Raw genomic sequence first — 24,354 nt, 5'->3', positions numbered from 1 at the left:
AAAAGAAAAGTCTAATTTTTCCCTGCAGGTTTTTTTTTTTTTATTTGTTTGTTTTCTTTTTCATACTGCTGTCCCTGGAATCACACAGAATTTGTTGCAGAATTCCTTTGCTGTTGTTGTTGTTGTTGGTTTTTGCATATTTGAATTCGTACAAAATTTTAAAGTCTCAATAATCATGAAGAACTATAGATAGATCTGAAATTAAAATAATTTTTGATCCTCTGTAATATAAATAAACTAGTATTGGCTGTTAAAACTTATTTTGAATTAAAATAGTCTAATTACATTTTACAATTATTTCAGGATACTCAAAGCACTTTTTATTTTTTAATAAGTAATCTGGGAAATTTGCTGACATTGACTCTCTCAGGCAGTTCTAAAGTTAACTAGTAGCATATTTTTCATGAGAAAATATATGGATGTAAAAGAAATTACTGGTGGAAAATAACCAGTGCATTAGGTAAGTATCTGATGAGGCTCCTATTTTTTCTTTTTTTTTTTTTTTTTTGACATGCTACCACCTTGCACTCCAATTTAAGCTCAATTTATACAATGCAAGCATGCTAAGATTTCTGAATTTATCTTTGCCGTGGAATTCTATATAGCATGGGAGGATTATCAACCACAATGTGATTCATATAAATCAGTGTGTGACCAACTCAAATATCTGAATTCTCCAAAGATCTATTACATTGTAATGGAATATAGTCAAAACTCACAAGATACGATTCCATACGAAGACTGACTTCAAAGATTACAGATTTTTTTTGATTGAAAACATGTATAACCTTGCATCGACTTGAAATAAATCAATACCTCACCCTCATTCAAGTTCATCAGGGAGAAGGAAAATTGAGGAAGTGTCTCTTAAGAACAATTATGATATTTTTTTCCTTTTCTAGTTTTTCATACCATTCAGAAGCACTCCATCTGAAAATAAAGCAGGAATATTTTGCAGCAACGTTTCTCTCTACTTTGTCAGTGTTATTTTTTGCAGCTAGTGCTCTCAGCAGCTACTGATAGTTAAGATGCTTCTGCCATTTTCCTCATCTTGCTGATGGCTATCTACACGACTTAAGCCACTTGGGACAGAATTTCTTCATGTATTCAGGCACTTAAGATACCAACAGGCTCTTAGGTACAATTTCAAAAATACCAAGGTGTCCAGCTGACATTCATGGTGATGTGCCACTTCTGGCACAGGCTCTCTGGTTGCTCCTTTAATACCCAAATATCTTGGAACATCTGTACATAGATCTCTGGCTTCCCAATTTCCTACATCTCTCCAGTGGTGGCAATTATGCTTACAACTGCAAACCTCTGAATGAGCTGCAAATTGTTACTCAAGTAATATTCAGTAATATTTTAAACAGAGGTAGATTTAAAAGGTCACTGGGAAAAAATAAGAAAAGCATTATCCGACTTAACAGACTGTGGGAATAAAGGGGAATGGGCTTAAAGAGAAGGGTATCAAAAACTTCTAGAATCTGAAAGTAAAAAATTGTTTACCTTAAGACAGCTACAGAACATCATCACTACAACCTTTTATTCAAGAGTACATGCATTCTTGTAAGGAATCACCTGACAGCGCCAACTTCTTGACACAAAGCAGAACAAAGGATACTATTCCTGTTCCACGGTCGCTACTTCAGTTTGAACATATAAGGACTAGAACTGTAAAGAACTATTGCTTTTCTTCAGTAATGGCTTTTTTTTTTTTTTTCCTAGTGTCCAATGTGGACAGCCCATCTCCTCCCCCAGATAAAGCTTCCCATAAAGGAGACTAATCTGAGGACAAAAAGAGATGCAGTAATTCTTTTAAGCCCCATTTCAGCAAGGCACTTAAGCACATGCTGATGTTGATCACTGCTGAGCAAAGGACAAAAGCACATGCCAGTTGAAATTATGTATGCATCCCTATAGTCTCCATTAAATGTACAAGCGTGGGTGCTTAGTGGAATCAGGGCTTTTGGAAATAAAGCTATGTAATTGCTGTGGGTTGATTTAGTGCTGATCACTAGGACATCTTCTATGCTGACTGGTTCTTCACCCACACTTCACAAACCCAAACAAGTCTGAGTATCAGGGGACTAAGCACATTTTGTACTCTGATAGATGAAATATGGGAGATCTGTAAGCATCTGTCTACCATAAATAGGCTTCTCTGCTACTGCGTATGCCATATCTCCACAATATCACTGTCAATGAACTGTGATTATTCCAAGTTTCTATGGTCTACATTTGTGGTATTTTTGCAGTTTCTTTTACATACAGCTTTGCCTCTTTGAGATGCTTTTTTTTTTTTTCTGTTTAAATAAAAAACTCAAATGGTGTGCACTAAGGAATGTAAAGCAGATACTAGTTACCTGAATATTATTAATATATATCTGTGGTGAATTAAATCTTGAGATGATACATTTGATTATTGCTAAGAAGTCACCCTTGGGGTTATTGCCTTCATACCTACAAAGCGTTGCTGTTTACCTTTCAATACATTTATGATCACTGGCTTTGAAGTGAGAGTCACATCACTCAACAATGACTTTGTATTTCATGGCTTAAGAGAGAATATTGCTAAATATTTTTAGCAGTAGTAAATTATTGCTTTTACAGTTACTTTAGAACATTATCAACCTAATCTTGTTCTCAAAAAGATTTCTATAAAAATCTACCAAAAATATACCTGGGGAAAAAAAAACACAAAACGTTTCCTACAGCAATTTTGAGACAGCTCAGGCCTACTAAGTCTGAAATTATTTCATATCCACTTAAGTTTTATCTCCCCTCTTCCTCACCCTGGAGAGAATGTTTCTTGCTTTTGTTTCCTTCCCTTTGAGCAAAACTGGACTTAATAGGTTTTTTTCCTACCACAAATGTCAGGCTTGTAAGCTACCTAATAGAACAGTCTTATTTTGGTAGAATTTTGAATACATAAGAATCAATGAATTCAAAATATCCATTAATACAGTCAAAACAGTTTCTCTCTTTGACATTAGGAAAAGCATTGGAGTACAATTATCTCATTTCAGTTTACATGAAATACTCTGGTAATAGGAGAGATGACTTGGATTTTAGTTAGCTTCCAACTCAGGTGATGATGACCTTACACTGGAAAATGCTAATTGATGTTTTAGCTGTCAGTTGTTCTGACATTCTGGGTGGAGCTTTGCCATTCTCTGATAAAAACACTTGCTGTTACTTACCACAGCAAATACTATGTATTACTACCTGGTAAAATCAGTCACTGTCAGGTTCTTCTGACTGTATCACCTAAGACCCCTGATTGAGACCATTTCAGCCCAGCACACTAGCTGATTGATATCCTCTGCTATTACTCAGAATACAGGAATATTAGAGTTACTTACCACAGCAAATACTATGTATTACTACCTGGTAAAATCAGTCACTGTCAGGTTCTTCTGACTATATCACCTAAGACCCCTGATTGAGACCATTTCAGCCCAGCACACTAGCTGATTGATATCCTCTGTTATTACTCAGAATACAGGAATATTAGATCCGCTCACTCTGTGGTTCCTTTCCATGTAACACAGCTGATAAGACTTCCTGAAGGAGTCCGATGGTTTGTCACAAGCAAAGGAACAGCCAAAAGCACCTAGAGAAGGCCTGTTGTCTTAGCAGTAGAGATCACTGCAAGAGAATTATTTAAAGGGGAAAAAAACCTCTAAGCTGCAAACGTATACTAGAGAGGGAGTGGGCTGCAAATATTTAACCTATAAAGACATAGAAGTAAAATAAAAACAAGTTGTTGCATGACCTTTTGATATTTTTCTGCCTTTTTCCCAACCCTGTCATACCACTCTAACATAACACACAAGCCACAGGTATTGTGAATACATGTAATTCATAATAGCAAACCTATCTATGAACTAAGATGGTAATTCACTTAACATTAGCAGGAAAAGTTGCTTACTGAGATAAAACCTTCCAGGCTTAGACATGTATAAAAACCCCTTCATTTCTGTTCCCTGTATCTTGCAAAGATACATGTGCTTCCTTCTAACCTGGTTTTAGCTTGGCATATCTGCTTTAAAAATCATACCAAGTCTTAACATTCATGAACATTTTTCTATGAAGCTCTGTGGCTTCTTCTTTCAATACAAACTGCTTACTATTTCAAAATATATATACAAATCTCAACAGAAATTTTGGTGCTACATCTTCAAGTGTCTGAGGGAGCCACATTTCAATGTGGTTATTTACACTTCCACAAACCCTCATACAAGTTATGCAACCTCATCAATGAATAAACAAATATAATATGTACTGGTAATATCACAGATGTAGTTATGCAGTTCATCTGAAACGGGCCATTTATAGTTGTGAAGTGCACATTAAGTCCATATGCAGATGTGCATGTTCCTATAGGCACCCAGCTGCATGCGCTGACAGAATTCTATTGGCACCTGTGTGTATGTGCTATTGGTATATGATGAACAATGCATGTACATCCCTATCTGCATCACTGGGCAGAAGATGACAGAACAGAGAGTGAAGGCAGATACACACTCATATGTTTGGGAGTGACTACTGCACACCTTGGCATGCCAGTGTGAAAAGGACAGTTGCAGGTTGCTGGTTTTGCAGCCATTAATTTTACATCTTATGGGGAGGGGATTAAAAAAAAGGATTATTTAGTTCCTTTTTTCCTTGCCCCCCAGTAAGCATTACTGGAAGAAGACCAAAGCAGAGCAACTATAAGTTAAATATACACTTTAGCTTAGCTGCATTACATAAATCTGTAGGAGAAGCAGGCTGAAAAGATTTTGTTTGTTTCACTTAAATCTTTGTATCTCGTTTATCTTCCTTTTCATTTCTTAACTCCTGTTAATTTTTCCTCCTAAATCACATCATCCTCTGAAGAACGCTGGGTTTCGCAGGCAGGCGGCTAGTCACCTGCAACAACCAAGGGGTCCCGCAGAAGCTTCCAGGCTGCTGTCTGTGTCAGACGCCAGTGTTTGATCCGTGGACATGGATGAGATGTCATTGACAGATGAGGATGGAGGGAGGCTTTCACTGCTGTTCACTGCTGCACCTGTGCTACGAAAATGAACACCAACGTGATTAAACCTGAAACTCCATAACTTCTCACAGTTTAAAAGCAAGGGATGCTTACCCTGTGGCAATAGGCATGTAAGTACACAGACCATTTTAAACAATGGCAAATATTAGCAGAAAATGGGTGATGCAAACTTTAGGCATTGGATAATATCAAACCTTTTACCGGGAAATTCTCTCCTTCAAAAGTCTGGCTTGAAGAGGTCTAGCTCATGTTGTGTCTCTCGTGCCACTTCTTTTCCACAAAACACCCAAAAATCAGATGTCTGCTAGGATCACACAGGCCCCACCAAGATGGTTTAAAAAACCAACCCAATCCTCCATACTCTCTCATGTCTACATAGAATCATGGAATCATAGAATAGTTAGAGTTGGAAAGGACCTTAAGATCATCAAGTTCCAACCCCCCTGCCATGGGCAGGGACACCTTGCTCTAAACCATATCACCCAAGGCCTCGTCCAACCTGGCCTTGAACATTGCCAGGGATGGAGCATTCACAACCTCCTTGGGCAACCTATTCCAGTGCCTCACCACCCTAACAGGAAAGAATTTCCTCCTTATATCCAATCTAAACCTCCCCTGTTTAAGTTTGAATCCATTGCCTCTTGTCCTATCACTACAGTCCCTAATGAAGAGTCCCTCTCCAGCATCCCTGTAGGCCCCCTTCAGATACTGGAAGGCTGCTATGAGGTCTCCACGCAGCCTTCTCTTCTCCAGGCTGAACAGCCCCAACTTTCTCAGCCTATCTTCATACGGGAGGTGCTCCAGTCCCCTGATCATCCTCGTGGCCCTCCTCTGAACTTGTTCCAACAGTTCCATGTCCTTTTGATGTTGAGAACACCAGAACTGCACACAGTACTTCAAGTGAGGTCTCACGAGAGCAAAGTGGCAGGATTACATGTTACTAAACTACATGGCATTTTATGAAAATATTAATCATTTCAGACAAATGCATGTAGATATAGCCAAAATATGACTGAACTTAATGATATCAATGACTAAACAGTATATTACCTTTCTAAATGTTTACAGTGCTGGACAGAAACCTGCCATTAAGTCATGGATACTGTCCCAGGAGTTGTAGAATCATAGAATAGTTAGGGTTGGAAAGGATCTTAAGATCATCCGGTTCCAACCCCCCTGCTATGGGCCAGGGACACCTTGCACTAAACCATGTCACTCAAGATTCTATCCACCCTTGCTTTAAACACTGCCAGGGTTGGAACATTCACAGCTTCTTTGGCAACCCATTCTAGTGCCTCACCACCCTCACAGTAAAGAACTTCTTCCTTATATCTAACCTAAATTTCCCCTGTTTAAGTTTGAACCTGTTACCCCTTGTCCTATCACTACAGTCCCTAATGAGGAGTCCTTCCCCAGCATCCCTGTAGGCTCCCTTCAGATACTGGAAGGCTGCTATCAGGTCTCCAATCAAAGGGAAAGAAAGAATTCCAGTAGGTTCAATTGACTTTCGAACAAACTGTTGCTGTGCAGCTTTCTTTGATGAATGTGCAACCAACTTAGCTAGGCAAAATAACTGATGAGATAGCTGCAGAAATTGTACAGGTGAATACTTTGTTACACTCAGTATGATTCAGAACCACTGAATTCAATAAACCCTTCTATATTCTTTTCACCAAGTACCACCTCAGCCCCAGTTGAGTTTCTAGTTTCTGGAAAGTGCATTTTTATAGCTATTCCTAACTTTCAGCACAAAGCCAAGGGAAGCCACACCAAACCTGAATGACAGAATTAAAGAATTCAGCAGCACAAAGCAACGCTTACACAGCAACACTCAGAAAGCAAACCAGAAGCTGTCCTAGCCAACAAGTAATGCTTAATTTGCTATGTGCATCACCTGTCTGGTGCTACAACAACTTGTTCCTGAAAGGATGGATGCCAGGTGAAACAGTGCAGAACTAAAAAAGGTACATTCAAAAGAGAAGGAGAGCCCCATGTATTAATTTGATGTTTGGGAGGAAGCTTCTCACTGGTTACAGAGCAAAAGGTTAGAGCAGGTGAAAAATAAGTCCTGGGATCTGTTCCTGGCTCTGCCATGGGGTTGACATCTGCTCTTTCAAGCCACACATCAATTTCCCTGCTTTACAGCAGGGATTCCTTCCTCAGAGGAAGCTTCCTATGAAGCCCTATTTAGCTAGCATCTGTGGAAGTGCCTTTAAGAATCCAGTTACAAAGTGGTACAGATGTGAGGGGAAAAAAATGAAAGGAGAAATTCAGCTTTCACTGTTTCCAAAAATATGCCTTGTGTAGGCATTGGGAATTTGCTCAGCTTCTTGTAAATCATGTCATTAGTAGCTCTTGATATCCAGTGTCTCAATTCTTGGCAAGTCCATAAGCTGCTTAATTTAAGCTCTGAACATGACAGAAGAGGGCTGCTAAGGGTATCCTGTAGTTCTTGGATGACAGCAACAAAACTGACCAAATAAGGCAGCAACTAAAAGGAAGGGAGGGAAGAATAAAAGAGCAATTTTCAGCAAGAAAGGTATTATTTAACAATCCTGAAGGTTGATTAAAAGTAGTGGCTATTCCTCACATGTATTTAATATTCTCCCAGATATGGCCTAGGCCCTTGGAATAGTGAGTATGTTGGTAAGGGGTACAGCATCTGAATTTATAAATAAAACATCCATTTAGCAATTCTGTAACAGGGAAAACACAGAAAAGCACAAACTACCATCTAAGATTAAATTCAATGTTTCTGTGTACATGTGGACATGCATATATTGGTGTACATGCAGATGTCGTTTGCATGCGTTGTTTACATATTTAAGTAACATATATACACACCTACACACAAATCTTTCCACTTAAATCAGCACTACTAGTGCCTTAAGCAGATAGGTTTGGGCACTGTGATCTATGAAAGATAGAAGTCAACTAGGTAAAGCAAAAAAAAAAAAAGGCAGTAAATTTGAAAAATTCAAAGACGCAGGTACTGAAGTTCAAATGAAGGAAGACTTATTGGGGATGCGATAATGGAATTTATGTGAGGTAAGAGCTGCCAGAAAGACAGATGGAGGGAACTGTGCTCCATGTTCTCTGGAAACAGGGCAAGAAATAACAGAGTTAAACTACAGCAAAAAACAGTTTAGGCAAGACAATAGAAAAAAAACTATTTGAAAGTCTACAATGTAGCCTACAGAATCTTGTTTGGAATAGGCAGTAGAAGTATCTGCTGTGAACAGTTTCAGACACAGTTGATTTTATTTGTTGGGCATAGAGCATGAGTGACACTTGAGGTTCTCTCAGGGCTTCACATTTCAAGCTTGTTGTTGTCTTCACAGGACAAGAAGAAGCAGTAAGTTACCGACACTCTGATACACCATCAGTCTAAGCAGCCTAAACTGTCTACGGGCAATGGTTACCCTTGGTGGTGTTAACATCAGCTGTCTCCCTGAAAGCTCTACCAAGTAGACACAGAAACACCAAACGTGTCCAGCTTGCCTATAGCGATTGTTTATACAGGCCAAATCTTAGCCTGCTGAATTCTTGCCAAGAACACTGAAAAGCAAACAGTGTGTGTGTGGTCTCCCTCATTTCTCTTATGCTCAGAAATGATGACTCGTGTCATCTCATTCTTCCAGTATTTCATTGAGTGGAAAAAAAGTTAAGTCAGATGCGTGAAGTGATGAAAAACAGGAAATCTGATGTTTCATTAAAAAGCCTCATCTCAGAGCATTTCTTAAGTAGTCACAATACATGTTGGTGCCTAACAATCCAAAAACAGTCAAAGGGAAACAGCAGAAGACAGACAGGCAAGAAATGCCAATTTTGTGTATTCTGAAATATTTTATATAAATAATAAAAACCTTTCACATAGGAAAAATAGAACCTAGAATACATAAAGAAATCCCTGAGTAGCAAATTCCCGAAACCAGCAACTACAGTGTTTCTTGATCATACATGGCACTGCAAACACCATTCTTTGAGAGATGGTTAAGAATGAGTATTTATTAACACACTTGTCAGGACCCCAGATTTCTTTCCAGTGGTGGTACAGAAGTTTGGTAAATTAATTCTGCCAGTCCTATGTTTTATTTGCTACTCAGCAAGAACACGGTGGATTGTCCACAATATCTGACATCATCAATGTCAAAATCTGTGTGCAGTACTAATGCTCCAATATTGTCATCCAGTACTCCATTAACTTCCTCCACTGTTGCCATGTTTCTCCTTCTCCTGCTAGTTACTAATGATACATTCTTATTCTAACATAAATTTGGCTCAGTAGCAAGTGAAAAATGAGAATATAAAAAATCTCTCTGTGAAAATATGCAGTAAACACTGAATTAAATGATTTTGCTTTGAGGAAAGGCTCTGTAGAAGGTAGTTTTACTGATAAACACTACCAGAACACTGCTCAAAACCTGGGCACTCCAAGTCTGCCAATGAAAGCATACCTTCACAAATATGTGGGAGTTGGAACTAGATGATCTTAAGGTCCTTTCCAACCGTAGCTATTCTACAATTCTATGATTCTATGTATTTCTGTGTACTGGCAGTTACAGGGTGCATTTCTGTGAAAAGATTTCTGATGTGAATTTTCCCCAGTTAAAATGTAGTTGTTAATTTATTTTTTGACAGGACTTAAAGAATTTGTGTTTGAAGACAACTTTCCTTTCTCACTGAGGTGTCAATCAAGCTTGTCAGCAAGCTGATCTAATGTTATCAGACTTCTGAAAAGATGAACTACCAGAGTAGATACCAGATGCTTATATGAGGGTGGGAGGGGTGCTGTATCACATACCTGTCCAGCAGGTGGATACTTGCTAACATCACCAATTTTTTATATCAGTTAGCAAAGTATTAATTCAATTATCCATATGCAGTATAATAATAATAATCCAAGATAAGCCTCCCACCCACAAGAATATAACCTATAACCACAGATCTTTCCATAGAAAATGCCAAGACAACATATCTCAAATAGCCAGCAAGACTAATTTTTAAGCATGAACATGACACTGGAGCACAATTAAATCATCCCATTAGAAGCACTGGATTTCACAAGAATTTCTAAATTGGTCTACATAACTGCAAGTGTAGCCAAGTACTTCAGCTATTTCCATTCCCTTTTTGTTAGTACAGAAAACGTCGAAGTTATTCAATGGGGCTGAGTACCTGAAGGAGAAGGCTGTCCTTTTACTACACCATTTTTAGTCTTTTCTTCAGAGTTCATTACTTCTTTGTAGATGAGTTCTGGAAGAGAGAATTGCAGCAGTTACAAACAGGAACCAGTGCCTATGATCAGGAACAAAACAACTATCACAAAACACAGTGCTGTAGCACTCCGATGGGCATCCTAGGTCTGCTCTACTTTGTCTTCACAAGTCTGGCAGCTCTACTCACCTAAGACCTCTCTCTTTCATTCCCCTCCTCTCCTATCATCTCTTTTTGGAGCTGAATTGAGACAAACAGGGTTAAACGCAAGACTTTTTGCTTAATGCAACACTGTCTAGACATAAAGCAGCACGGTAATACAGTGCTTTTTACTGTAGCTAAATTTCTGATATATCATCCTGCTGAACAGTGTTCTGATCTCCAGATGATATCCTTATATTTCAATGAAGCAGTGCAATCCACACCTCCTGTGTTAACATAGATAATGTTAGCCCTCAGAACATATCTTACATCTTCACTACCAAAGCACCAGTTTGTAGGACTAGTGTCAATTCTTTATGTCAAAGGAATTCTTTTAGTTTTACACAGACACTTGGCAGTGGCACACAGCCACTGAAATACCCTTCCCATGTAACTCTAAACTGAATTACCTTTCCATTCCTCAATTGTATGTTCTCTTTCATCCAGCTGTTTATCATATATCTGAGGAGGTGGCTGCAGAACAGAAAAAAAAACATTTATTCAATTGTTAAATTGTAAATAATTAGGAGTAATTATTTAAGTAAAGGTAAATTCTCTTTCCGTCTTAGTTATCTATCCTGTACATGAAAAAACACATGAAACACACTGGAATATTAAAGGGATTAACATTTCTGGACTTCAACTCTTTATGCAGAAGAAATCAATATACAACAATCTTTTAAGCAAGAGCTACAGTTGCAGCTGAAATAGAACCCCGATCAACAATGCCATTATGCTTATACTGAGACCAGAAACCACACGCAGATTGTTCGCACTGGCAGAGAAAGTACTGTCAGAGTAACAGACAAATACCAACCCTCATTAATTAGTAGTAAGATTACTATGTTAAAGTTGCCCTTTAGACATCATACTCATCATACTGTTATACTACTTCTCAGATTAATTTTGAAGTAAATCTCTGCTAGAATTTCTGATCCATATTCCAAATTACCAAGCTTTTCAGTATATATATATTTTTAATAAATTTCCTTTGGCCAGAAAGGTGTGTTTGGGTTAGGTTTTATTTGTTTGTTTGTTTGTGTGTTTTACTGTTTTAGTTGATGAGTGTTATAGAAGTAGCAGATCCTGGAATTTCTGGAATTTACTGAAACAAAAGCAACTAGAATTTCCAAGAGCCTGAATACCTGCTTTCATTGGGCAACTAAACCATATGTTCATTGTCTCTTCTGATGCTAGCTGCCAAATACAGCAGGCAAGCAAGGCAAGGAACTCTCTTCCTCCCTTCTTCCAAGAAGCTTCATGATCCAAGGGTTTATAATGAAGATGAAAAGATCTACAACTCTAACTTTCCTCTGACTTTCATCTTGAACACTTGGCCTTTGCATCCCTTTCAAAACATTCTACTGTTAAATGCACATTTACCAAGCTGCTTTCTGATTCACTTAGAAGTTGAGAATTTGCTCTCAAGACTCTAACACCATCAGTCCATTAAGCTATTTGCATACTAACAGATACAACTGAGAAACTGATGTAATACGGACCTGGAAAATGGTATGATAGCTGAACTGGACAAGTGTACTGAAAACAAAACAGCTTCTTGTACAGTGACATTTGTACTGGGGCTAAAGACAAGGGAATTATGTGAAGTTGTGAAATGCCAAGTCTCATACCCTAGAAAGCGAAGAGAACCTGAAACGTATACAATGAGTTAACATGAGTGTCAGGACTCAGCAGGGGTACCTGAGGTTTTGCTATGTCAGTAAGGTAAGACACAATCACAAAAGAAGTCAGTCCAAAACTAATGCACCTATTCTTTTATTCAGCATTAACAACTCTTCTTGGACCCTTCCAGTGAGTTTCGAAGTTTAAGATATATTCAACCAAAATCGGTAAAAAACTCTATCGGGACTTCATGTTTCTGATGTCTCTAACATCAGTGAGCTGAAAGCTACGGAAGAGTGTGGATGAACTCACCGCTGACCCTTGGGATGTGGTAAGCTTGCTCTATCCCTCCAGCTGAGCCTGCTGCACTACTGCTTAGCTACTCAACCAGCCCTACAGCATGTGTTTTGTAATAGGGGAAAACAGAGAAAGCTGGCAAAGACAAGGAAATTCTGGGGCGTTAGGAGTTTACAGGGGATTTACAGGGCCTGTCAGTTCCACTGCGTAGCTGGCTCTTGGCTTTTCATGGTAGCAGTAGAGGCACTTGCCTGAGCTGTAATCTGAACCACTGCTTCTCTGTTAGCTCGAAGGAAAGCAGGTAAACCAAGTCAGAGGAGAATTTCCTGCAAGTCCCTTTCTTTCTTAAAGCTTCAGGGAGGGGCTTACAAAAAAGCACAGGCTGTGGATAAAATAGCTCTTACCAAGTGTAAACACTTTTTTTACACCTTCCATAGAAAAACAGGGGCATTTCTGACCCAGCCAGAACTAAGAGGACAGTTTCCTTCACTGTTTAAATTCCCAAACACAAATTACAGAATCAAGAGGAACAAGTGATCAGATGTACATTCCTATCCTCAGTTCATAGAACCATAAAACCCTTGGCTTATGTGTCTTCTAATTTATTTCAGCTATGTCTTAATAAAGCATAATTGGCTAATAGACAATAAGAAAAGCAGCAGTAATTATTTCCTAGATTAAAACATTCTGGAAATAAAGACATTTCACAGGGAGAGAGTCCAGAATTATCTCATTTGTTAACAAACTCCTTTTCTGTTATGAAAACAAGGGAGAGCAACCAAACTGTACTTCACACACCACAGGACAGCAGAAATTGCACCTGCACAGCACTACTGCTGTACTAGTATTTGTACTGCAGATCTTTATTTGTGAGCTGGCATAACCCACAGCAATAAAATGTGGCTCTCAGCAGGAATGCAAGAGCCAAGGGTCATAAATACTCAGTGTGATAATGACATGTATAAATTCCTCTTCTTCACACGGGCAGGATCTCTACATCTCTAAAGCTTGTGCAGAACATAGGTGAATGGCACTCTGCTGAAAGGCTAAGTCAGTGCTCCTATGCTGGAAGAAGTGAAGCTTTCCCATCTGAATTGCCTGATATAGGTAAATAAGTCCTTAAGACATATTTTCATTGATTCAAGGCAGACCTGAGCTGAGAGCACCACAACTTTCAGGAATTAATTAATATTCCCATGATTCTCATTAATCTTAATGAGAACCACAAAACTTAATACACTGTTATCAACCTACAGACTGCCCACCCATTCTTTGCTAATTTTTTTGTTCTGGGTTCTTTTTTACCGGTTTCTGAAATTAGAGTGAGGAAGAGAGGTTTTTAACACAAATATTGTATCAATGGAGCAGACAGAGCACCTGCCGTACCTGGGAACCCCATTGCAGCTTTGTTGCAAAGGTTGGTCTAAAAACGGCTTTGCTTCCTAGCTCAAATGCCATAAAGAATGACTGATTTTATCATTATGATTTTTTCTAGGTGGATGCAGCTGCAGTATTATAGACATTCCAATAAACTGTACAGGTTTTAGAAAAGGTATGAGCTAGTATTAAATCAAAGCAGAGTGTGGATGAAGCCTAAGGGTGGCAGCATCTAACTTCAATTTAAGGTAACCATTTTCTCCCCAAAGATTTGTCTGTAAGCAACTGCATTGGCAACAATAGCAAAGAATAGAATCTATTTTTGGATGCAAAAGAGAAGGAATCGATTATATTTCCTTGTACATGTTAGAATAACAACTTGTTGTTTCAATGGTGTTTCAGTGGCTTTTCTATTTTACAAATTGATCTAAAAATTTTTTTTTGCATGAAGTTTACCATTCATTAAGTATAAAAATTACCAAAAAAAAAAACACAAACTGAAAAAAACCCCACACCAAAAAAAAAAAAAAGCAACCCAGTAAGTATCTACATGGATGTTCTTCTAAAACAAAAACAAAACAGTAAAAAACCCAAACAAACAAACAAACAAAAAACCCCAAACCCACAAAAGACAGTGTTTTCATGTGGTTAGGTAAACATCAAGAGACTACTGGACTTGTTACAAGTAGTCCTTTCTAATACCTTTCTAATAGCAGGAGAGGAAAAGCTGTACACTAAGGAAAAAATACATGTTGGGGCTGATGTATTCTCACTTTGTCAAAGCAACATGGATTAGTTTGTATGCCACTGCTAGAAAGCAAAAAGGAGTGGGCTGGAGCTCACACTTGAATAAATCCTGCCATCTCTGTCCTTGCCTCTGCAGAGCTAGTGCCAGCACAGTGAAGACCTTGGGATGAGTTATTTTAGAAAGCTGTGCAGTAGTAAGGCTTGACTCTGCATCTGTTCCCAGAGTCGCTGTGTCTGGAGCAGTAGTTGTGAAATGGCATACAAAGCAACAATAGAATTAGCAATATATAAATGGAGGCAATGGAGGCTGTAAAAATTAATGGTGTGAGGTTAAACTATTTAAATGGCTTAGATGCTCATAACAGGTGAGTATAAAAATCCCTTTGTGTTTTGCCACAACCTAGACTGTGTTACTGATACCATTTACATATTTATTTTTGCAGTGCAAGATGGAGTGCACCAGTGGGCTGTTGCTAGAGGCCTAAAGTCCCTTTAGCTAGAGCAAGGTGTATAGGGCCACCTTGGATCTCACCCTGTATTGCTCAGGGACTCCACAATTGTCTGGCCATGATCTCTACTATGGATATGGAAAAAGAGATGCCTCTGTGCCCATTCATTACCCTTTTGTAAAACTCCACAGATAGTGTCCATCAAAGAAACTGTGGTCTGAGCTGTTTCTGAGCAGCTAGACTGTAAGGATACCATGCATCAGGAGTCAAGATTACTTGGCTACAAACGGCTTGCAGGTATGTACAACAGCATGCTGGAAAAAGTTTTAGTTTGATTTGGAAAAGAGAAAAAAAAAAGAAATGCCTCTTTCTTCTCTAACCAGTACTTCTCACTGACCTTAACGAAGAAGGATTGCTGCAGAAGCTGTACTCAGCTTCCATAATTAATCATCTATAAATGGATAGATGTCACTCACTAGAGGGAATATCTGTGCAAATAAAGCAGAGCTGTAATCTGTGCAAATAAAGCAGAGCTGTAAACTTCTTTTGTGAGACAACAGATGGGCACCATCAACTTCTAAGCAGAAAACCAAACACTGTAACTGATTACTAAAAAGTCCCTGTGGCAGATCACCAAAGAGTTTAGATACAATATCTTTACACAAGGGGCTGAGCAAGAGAGAATAACAGAAAAGAAGCACAACCTGACAGCCTTGATTTTGCTGTGAAGTGTCACATGTAGTGAAGGTGACACCTTCTTTGAAGTGGTGTTTGCCAAGGTCACAGAGCTCTCCAGAAGCGTTTGTCTTTTGTCATGGATGCTGAGCACTCACAGGTAAAATAAGAGATGTGGTTCTTTTATTTTTTTCTTACGACAAACTATAAAGCTTTAAAGTAATTTGAACAGATTGTATGTAACAGCTGGTCACAGATAGTTTATACAAGGCTAAGGCAATACAGCAGCAGTTTCTATCCTGGATCTTGGACTGAAAACCACAAACCAAGTTCTGCTCACAAGCACTGTAGGAAACAGCGTCAGACTAATAAAAGATAACATGCAAATTGGCATGCACAGAGAAATGAATGATAATCCACAGCTCAGCCCCTCACGGGTGGTTCTAGATGCAGCAATACCCCAGTGAAGTGTAAACCCTATGAAAATAAAACCAATTATCAAAGCAGTGTGAATTCCAGGAAATAAATACCCAGAAAACCTATCACTGTTGTAAAATTCTGTCAACATCAAGAGATGCTTAAAAGGGATGTTTTCAACATCTGATCTTTCCATTTTTTAGGAAATCTCTCTTCTAAGTGATGACATATGTCAGATAACAAGCAATAACTGCAGAAACAGTAGAATCTAAGATGAATTTTGAAACCAGTTAACAAAAAATGTCAGATAAGTATGACAAATTTTGCTACTAGATTTGTTCCTATGGGATGGAATAATACTGTTCCCAAGTAGGAACCAATATGAGATCACACAGATACTCAAAAAGTTCCAAAATGATGTCATTTACAGGTGAAGAAAAAAAACTGTACAAGATAAAGTCCTAAATGATTGCCCTTAAATAGCAAATATTCTTCTAAGATAGCATCTTCCTGAAATGTACAAGAAAATAATTTTGGCCAGAAACTACTTAGTTATTTTTTAATGAAAGAATGTAATAATTGTAAAGTTCAGGGGAGAAATAGAAAGCAGCCACAGTCTTGCATAAAAATGTGACACTGATACCAATAAATAGGTATCTCTCCCATTCAAAATGATTTCTAACATCAACAATATGTAAGGAATTAGACTGGAGAGAAGGCAGCTCAAGCCAATGCAGTCCTAGCAAGCAACTGGCACAAGTTTTAGGAAACTTGATTTCAGAGCCACAAGGTGGCAAAGCTTAAAACTATTCTAAACCATGTATCTAGGAAACCATTCTGTTCACATATAGGCAGCATCTCATAAGCACATGGGGAGATGTGAAAAACTAAATACCAGATTTGGGATTTATTCACAGATCATCTCAATGATGGGTAAGAACTTACAGCAACTTCAAAAAAGGCAGCTGTGTAAAAGAAAATGTCTAAAGCATAGGTCCTTTCCAACCCTAACTATTCTATGATTCTATGATTTTCAGACAAGAAAGCAGAAAAGCTAATATACCATCAGGGAAATACTAAGAGTATCTACATTAAACAGCATAGTCTATATGTGGAGGCAAGAGATGCTAAAAATGTCACCTTTCCTAAAAATAGAACAAGAGCACTTTGAAGGGGAAAAGGTATTGTATGTGTCATTTATTCATTGTAATAGCCCAAATGCTGTTATGTATGTAAAGTAAATATAGCACAAGGATAATATGAATATTTGTTTAAAAGTGGACTCAAGACAGTTTCTACATACAAGATACAGGAAGAAACAACCTTTAGCTGATGTAGAAAACAGAGAAGTAAGGTTTATAGGTTCCTGTTCTGCTCTTTTGATTTTACAATAGATTTCCTGCATAATATTAGCAAATAATACTTTTCCCCTTTGAACTCTGGTTTCCCTATGTGTAACTTAGATGTGACGACTGATAACAGATTTCAACACTTACTAAAATCACAGAATGGTTTGGGTTGGGAGGGACCTTAAACGTCATCCAGTGCCAACCCCAAACCCATGGGCAGTAACACCTTCTGCTAGACCAGGTTGCTCAAAGCCCCATCGAACCTGGCCTTGAACACTTCCAAGGATGTGGCATCCACAGATTCTCTGGGCAACCTGTCCCAGTGCCTCACCACCCTGACAGTGAGGAATTTCTTCCTAATATCTAACCTAAATCTCCCCTCTTTCAGTTTAAAGCCATTCCGCCTTGTTCTGTCACTACATGCCCTTGTAAAAAGGCATGTAAAAATCTTGGGAATTCCACATATTCATAAACATATGTATATATTTGCATATTAAAAAATTTTGTAGTTATAATTGGTTGAATACAGAAATTACCTTAACTGTGAGTAACACTATTCAAATTAATTTCAGAGCAAGGATGCTCTACCAAACCTAACACTGTGGCTTTATTATAAAAGATACTGCAACAAACTGAGTGGTCTCAGAAGAAGTGGCTAAACAGGTAATGTTATACATAAGAGTTTTCACTAAATCCAAAATGTAGCTGTCCCACTCATTCTGCAGGTAAGCTTAAAAACCATGCAAAGCCTGTTTCTAAATGTAAATCTCTTAATTTTTTCAGAGCTGTTTTGAGGGCTTTGGATGTGGTTTGCTTTTATGCTGAAGTCTGTGGGAGAATTACAGTGTTGTTTGTGTAATCTCCTGCTGTTAGTGAATAGCAAGTACCACATTTAATAACATCATCTTCTTCTCTGTATGAGGGAATCACAGCATGGCATTGAAGGTTGACCAGAAGAGTTTAATGCTGTTACATACTGGTGTAAAGGGTATCGCATTCCTACCACTTCCCATTTGTCTTATAGTGTTTGCCCATTAGAATGAGACATAATGGTTTTATTGCCCCCTACAGCCTGTGAAAGACTGTAAACTTTTAATAGACTTATAAAAAGGAACTGTAAATGTCTCACTAGTCTGCTTTTTAACAGGGCAGGACAAGGCTATTTTGTCTAATACCCTCACATTCATAATGCTGTAAATCTGGGCAGAGATAGAGAGTCATTATCTCCACGTTAAACTCTGACGTCAAATTCTCTGCTTATTCCCAGTGCTGTCTTCAGTACTCTTCATGGTCTACTCCAGCACACACTGACATTTCCTGACATTGCAACAGATCACTTAAAAAGTCCTGTCACTTTAAATGCTTTCGGTTACTTGTCCTCTTAGGCCTCTGTACCAAATAAAGACTGTACAACAAATGCCTGTCCGTTTTGATGAAGCCATTTACTGGGGAGAAGGAGCTCCCAAGTTATGCAAATTAACTAAATCCCACCCAACTGTATAGTGCTTGAAAACATCATCTTATTTAACATCTCTGTATCCTAATTTCTGACCCTATCAGGGTCTTGTCAGGTTCCCCAGCCTGCACACTTACAGGGCAATCCGTGAAGAAGAAGAGAAGTTTATCAAATACAGCTACCTTGCTGTCTTGTAAAGAGCTAACAGCTGATCAGATATCAAGCGTTCAGGCAGAAGTGGTAAGTTTTAACACAGACGCACCAGTAAAACTTTCTTTCCAGTATACCAATAACTACCCCTTGTAGGGGCACTGCCTCAGTTAGTAGCAGTCCCAGAACCTCAGGACATTCTTTTGAGGAAGAACAGAAAGCCACCAATCTCCCATGAATCTGTTTAAGAAAGTTACTCCATCATCGAGACAATGCCAATAAAAAACACAGACTGAGTGCACTTCAGCAGCTGAATACATGAGTTTTCTCCAGAAAATAATTAGTAAATGATTCACAGCCTGCCACTGAAGGTGTGTCAGCATGAACAGGTGGAAATTTAGAATCTAATATACTGTTAATTGCAAGAAAAACCCCAATTAAATAAAGAGGAGTTCTCCAGTTTAACTTTCCCTGTGAAAATGAGAATGGAAACATAATGAGTTTAAAGGCAAGCCAGGCTCTTTCTACAGTTCTTAGTACTCTGAGAAAATATAATGAATATTTATTAATCCCATGTTCTTCTATTTGGATTACACTGCATACAGTCTGAACCTGCCTGTTTTTTAACATGACACGGTCCCATGAAGGAGAAGGGTCTCTGTACCCTAGTGTGATTGGGGTCAAAGAAATTCAGTAATACATCACTGTCAAAACACTCATGTTGAAAGTATTGGTATGATTCTATTGTATATTATTGACAAGGTATAGCATGTTTTGGAAGAGAAATCTTTGAAGCTAAGAGAGACAGGGAAAGCAGCTCAGGATGTTGATGTTCAGCTCATGTTAACTGCACAATAACTGCAGGGAACAAGGTGAGTAAAGGGAACAGAGGAACTGTATCTAAAATGCAGTTCAAAGTGCAAACTTAGACAACATTGAGCTGTTGGAAGCTGAAACTTTCAAGGTGCTGTTCTTAAGGCTCAACAGGATGAATGACAGCTTTGTTTTCTGCTGCTTTACACCTTCTGTAGTCATTTACTAAGCAATAAAATGCGGACAACAGTGAAAATGCAAAAAATGTGATTTGACAGCATGTGGCACAATGTTTGTACAGGTATCTATGGTGACAGGAGGTGCCTGTGAGACTAATACCTCAATGAACTAGAGTATAACTACTGCAGGCTTTTGAAAGCTAGGGAGCTCCTTAGATTCCAGTCAATTCACCTGGCCAAAAGTATAACTATTATTCCTGTTTTACAGTCATGATTCAGAGAAAGGATATGGTTTATTCTAGATTATTTGAGGACTTCATGCTACAGTCAGAAATTAAGTCACTGTCTTTTCAACCATAGAAGTACCCTGAGCTCTGTCGGCATAAGAGGACAGTAATACAAGGTTCAATATCAGCTGTAATTCTAGCTGTGTGTGGGAAGTTTCTCCTAAAAAGGCAACTTCATCATGACAAGAATTCTACTTCAATCTGAAAAACAACTAAAAGCATATGTTTTGGGCGAACAATTACATTAAAATATCCACTGTACCAAATTCCCTTCCTGTTCTGTGTCAGAAGTGGATCTCCATGGTTAAATTCACAGGCAAAGCACATCTAAAGAGAGAGACAAATCTGAGTTCTGACATCGGAGTAGATGAGAAAGCGGAGTTAAGAAATCCATGGAAATACAACAGAAATATCTGGGAATGGAATGACATCTTCAAGAAGGATGCTAAACTAAAATGTACATGCCAGCTGGTAAAATATTTCAGAGTATCAAATGTTTGCACTTCAGACGGTTAAACTTTCTTCTTGAAGAAAACCAAACAGGACATAAAAATTAAAGACTATCTATAGCCTAACCATCCCCTGTAAAGCACTCCTAAGTAACATACTCTGCAAAATTCCTGCACCTGTGAAATCTGATGGGGTTTTGTGCATTCCATTTGCTTTTGAAGTTTACTGCACTTTCAGGACCACACACTGAATTGGAGCATATAACTAAACAGCAGTGATTTAATTTTGCAAGGGTTAAATCTGTTTCCTGTTGTGGCTAAGCAAGATCTCTAAACCTTTTGAAATACACTGTTTCCATACATTTAATACATTGTATTACAGGGAACAACTCTGAATATGTACGAATAGCTGTTACGTCACTGAAGTGCCTGCTGTCTGCTCTTATTCCTGTTAAAACCAGTCTCATCAAGGTATGCGGAGAGGTGTCTAGAGCATGACAGGATCGTAAGAAAGAATCCATTTCTGTTTGCACACAGTTTAGATGATAGCGAACATTGAACCATGGCTCATGAAAACACACGAGCTTCTGCTTCATTTTAAGGAATAACTTATATCTTGCCAATATTTTTTGGAATCCTGACTTCAGGACTTCCTATTGTTTTGTTTAATTCTTCTCCTTTCCATATAGATCCTTGAACACAAACATAGGAAGTGATGTTTTCTGTTTTCCACAAGAAAAGGTTTAGAGAGAAAGTATCTTTTGCCAGACTGACTTAGATAGCTAACAAAACCAGGTGAGCAGTAGCTCACTAATAAGGTTCAAACCCCTTTCTTCATGTGATCTAGAAGAAAGCAGAAAATGGCTTCATATGCATGAAGTGATTCTGCTTCTCTAATCTCTTTTCAGTTCATCTAACAAAGAGATATCTCCTGTCCCTACACATCTCATTTCATGTAAATCCAAAGACCCCCACAGTCACAACATTGCTTCTCTATAGCACACTCGTTATCAAGCTGCTGTAAAGCAGCAGGAATCTATGAATCATATTTGCATTTGGTAGTCTGAAGTAAGGAATCACGCCTCACTTACCGCCTCCACTTCTGCCGGGTCATACCAGACATTAATGTATGGATGCTGTAAGGCTTCATCTACTGATATTCTCTTGGCTGGATCAATGACTAGCATCTTTGATAAAAGGTCCCTGGCTTGGCTGGCTAGAACAATGAAATCAGATAAACACAGTATTAGTTACAAAACAATCACTGCCTACAGAGGAGGGTTAATTGTGTTAGGAAAGTAACGATGACACAAGGCATTAGAGGCAATAATGTCAAGTCTGCAGCCTGGGATCAATACATAATTGTATATAAGTGCCTAGGAACTGCTTAAGTTTTGTTTGTCCCGCATAATAAAGTTTAAATCAGTGGGATACATCATCCTCCATTACTGAAATGCACAGCCTTAAATATACCTTTGTATTTTATGTTATTTACCTGATGATGTAGCCCATTGTGCCTGTCAGGCCACAGGCTCATCCTTCTATTACCCAAATTGTTTCTACCATTTAGTTTGAAACAAATATAAACCCATGTGAAAAAATTACAACAACATATATTTCTAGTGTTACTATCAATGTAATGTTCTAAGCTCTTCCATGCTCAAGATTATTTCCCGTGTCAATGAAAAAGAAAATGAAGAAAAAAAAGAGAAGTAAGTGCATAAATATTATTAGGCTGAGTAAAAGTAATATCTAATTAAAACATTAACATTACACTCTGGTGAAATACTTAGGTAGGGTAAGGATGTCACAGTAGCACACAAGCAGATTTTTTTAATAAACTGGTTTTTATTCTGTGACTATATCTTCAAAAACTGGCATTCAGTATGCTCAAATGCACATGCTTCCTGTGTCCAAAAGATAACAGCACTGTTTGTCAGCCATTTGTATTCATTAGCTCCAAATCCAAGAAAATTCCATTATTCAATTTTGTTGTAGTAAGCATATAAAATTCTGTGTATCCAAAAACATCTGCCCAGACCTTTCAGTTCCAGAGCAGATACAGCAGCCTTACTATGAAACAGTTGTTAATTGAAAGAGTATTCTAAAAAATGCAATGACATGCAAATTGCAAGCAATTGAAAACCTTTACATGCCATAGTAGTAAGAGGCCCCAAGTATTCAAGTGGTGCAGCACTCATACACAGTACAAGTTTGCAGGGTGCCAGAGCTGTGATAAGAAATCCTTTCTATACTTAACACACATTCATCTCTTTCTAGTTAAAGTCAATCCCCTGTTCAGGTAAAACAAGACTTCAATATACAATTAAAATCACTGCAACTTATATTGTGCAGGGGTATATCTCGTAGAATCATAGAATAGTTAGGGTTGGAAAGGACCTTAAGATCACCAAGTTCCAAACCCCCCATGCCACCTCATCACACTGAAAATAAGTTGGTGCTCTAATTCACATATACAAACAGACCCACAGCATTTTTCTAAAAAAATCCACCAATAGCAGATATGAAACCTCAGGTACATGGCTGATATTGCTAATATCTTTTTATTGCCTAGTAAAGGTAGAGCCATGAGGCAGGGATCTGGCTCAACTGATAATTTTCACCTAAAAAAAAAAAAAAGAAAAGTGCAAGTGCTGAGATCTTTCAATGAAGTTCTAATGTTTCTTTGCTTGACAAGTTTAGGAATAAGAGTACAGGAGCGCCTCAGATTCTCATGGTCAAGCAGAATGGCCATAGGGATAGGCTCAACACATCAGTGATAATGTATGTTCCCTTGGCTGGCCAAGCATTGGGGGCTCCAAAAATCATTTCCAAAAGCTGCCTCTCAGCTGAACAAAACCCATGCAGATATTTGTCTCTGCAACTAACTGCATTAAAAGCAAATGCAACTAGAGAGAAGGAAAACTGACCAAAAAATCCCCACTTCATCACATTGTAGCTTTTGACATCTGAACTGCATCCCTTTGTCAGACATACCTTTGAGTTTGTTGTGTTCTGAGTCAGCAGGGAAGAGGGAGTCTGGAAAAAGTTTGGGGAAAGTGAGGCCAGCATACTTGGGTCTGTTCTCAACATAGTTCCGTACTGTGGGCTGCAGCTTCTTCATGAATTCTGGACAGGGTGTTCCCAGCTGCTCAATAACTTTATTCCACTGATCAATATCTGAACATCCATAGTTAAGGAAGACAAAACACAACCCCCTATGTAGTTTCCTGACACTTCTATTTGAGTGTTCTTTGGGAATCCTCAGAGCTATTTCACTACTTTCATAACATCTTTAAAGTCACTATCTTTTTTCATCATCATGCCTCCAGGTCCTATGGCGTTCAAAGTGCAAAACTCTTTGTCACAACTGTACCTACCTGAAGGAACTCTGTACTCCTAAAACCATCACCACCATAGGAAAATATACAGCTTCTTCTTTGGATCAGCGTTTCTTATAATTTTTACTTTTAGACTGCAACCCAATGACTTGCACTCCCTTTTATTACACACAGGTAATTGCCTCTATGTCACCCTGGCCACATGGGCACAGCAGAAAAAAACAACATGTTCACCTGCCTCCTAGTCTATGGAGACTGAGAGATTAAGCTGGTTCAAAGGAGC

At 38.4% G+C, this 24,354-nt stretch overlaps 1 protein-coding gene across 8 annotated transcripts in view; it reads right to left on the bottom strand.

The window, feature by feature from the left end:
- Positions 1–3,405: 3,405 nt before the first annotated feature.
- The window catches only part of MAPK10 (mitogen-activated protein kinase 10), a 144,199-nt gene continuing 123,250 nt past the window's right edge, over positions 3,406–24,354 (bottom strand). For 7 of the 8 annotated variants that reach the window (XM_061350935.1, XM_061350934.1, XM_061350939.1 and 4 more), the window contains 5 exons: positions 23,728–23,910; positions 21,822–21,946; positions 10,873–10,936; positions 10,223–10,300; positions 3,406–5,056 (listed from right to left, as the gene is read on the bottom strand). In XM_061350935.1, the coding sequence (XP_061206919.1) occupies positions 4,914–5,056; positions 10,223–10,300; positions 10,873–10,936; positions 21,822–21,946; positions 23,728–23,910 (593 nt within the window). In that variant the 3' untranslated portion in view covers positions 3,406–4,913. Of the gene's footprint in view, positions 5,062–10,222; positions 10,301–10,872; positions 10,937–21,821; positions 21,947–23,727; positions 23,911–24,354 lie in introns of all 8 variants that reach the window. The other variant, XM_061350942.1, reaches the window with a different exon arrangement.

The sequence above is a fragment of the Neopsephotus bourkii genome, unplaced genomic scaffold (genome assembly GCF_033783945.1).
Source record: "Neopsephotus bourkii isolate Nb327-2 ecotype Australia unplaced genomic scaffold, CSIRO-AGI_Nbou_v1 NB_547, whole genome shotgun sequence".
NCBI lineage: Eukaryota > Metazoa > Chordata > Aves > Psittaciformes > Psittacidae > Neopsephotus > Neopsephotus bourkii.
Note: the sequence above shows the minus strand (reverse complement) of the source record. Positions and strands in the feature narration are given on the sequence as shown.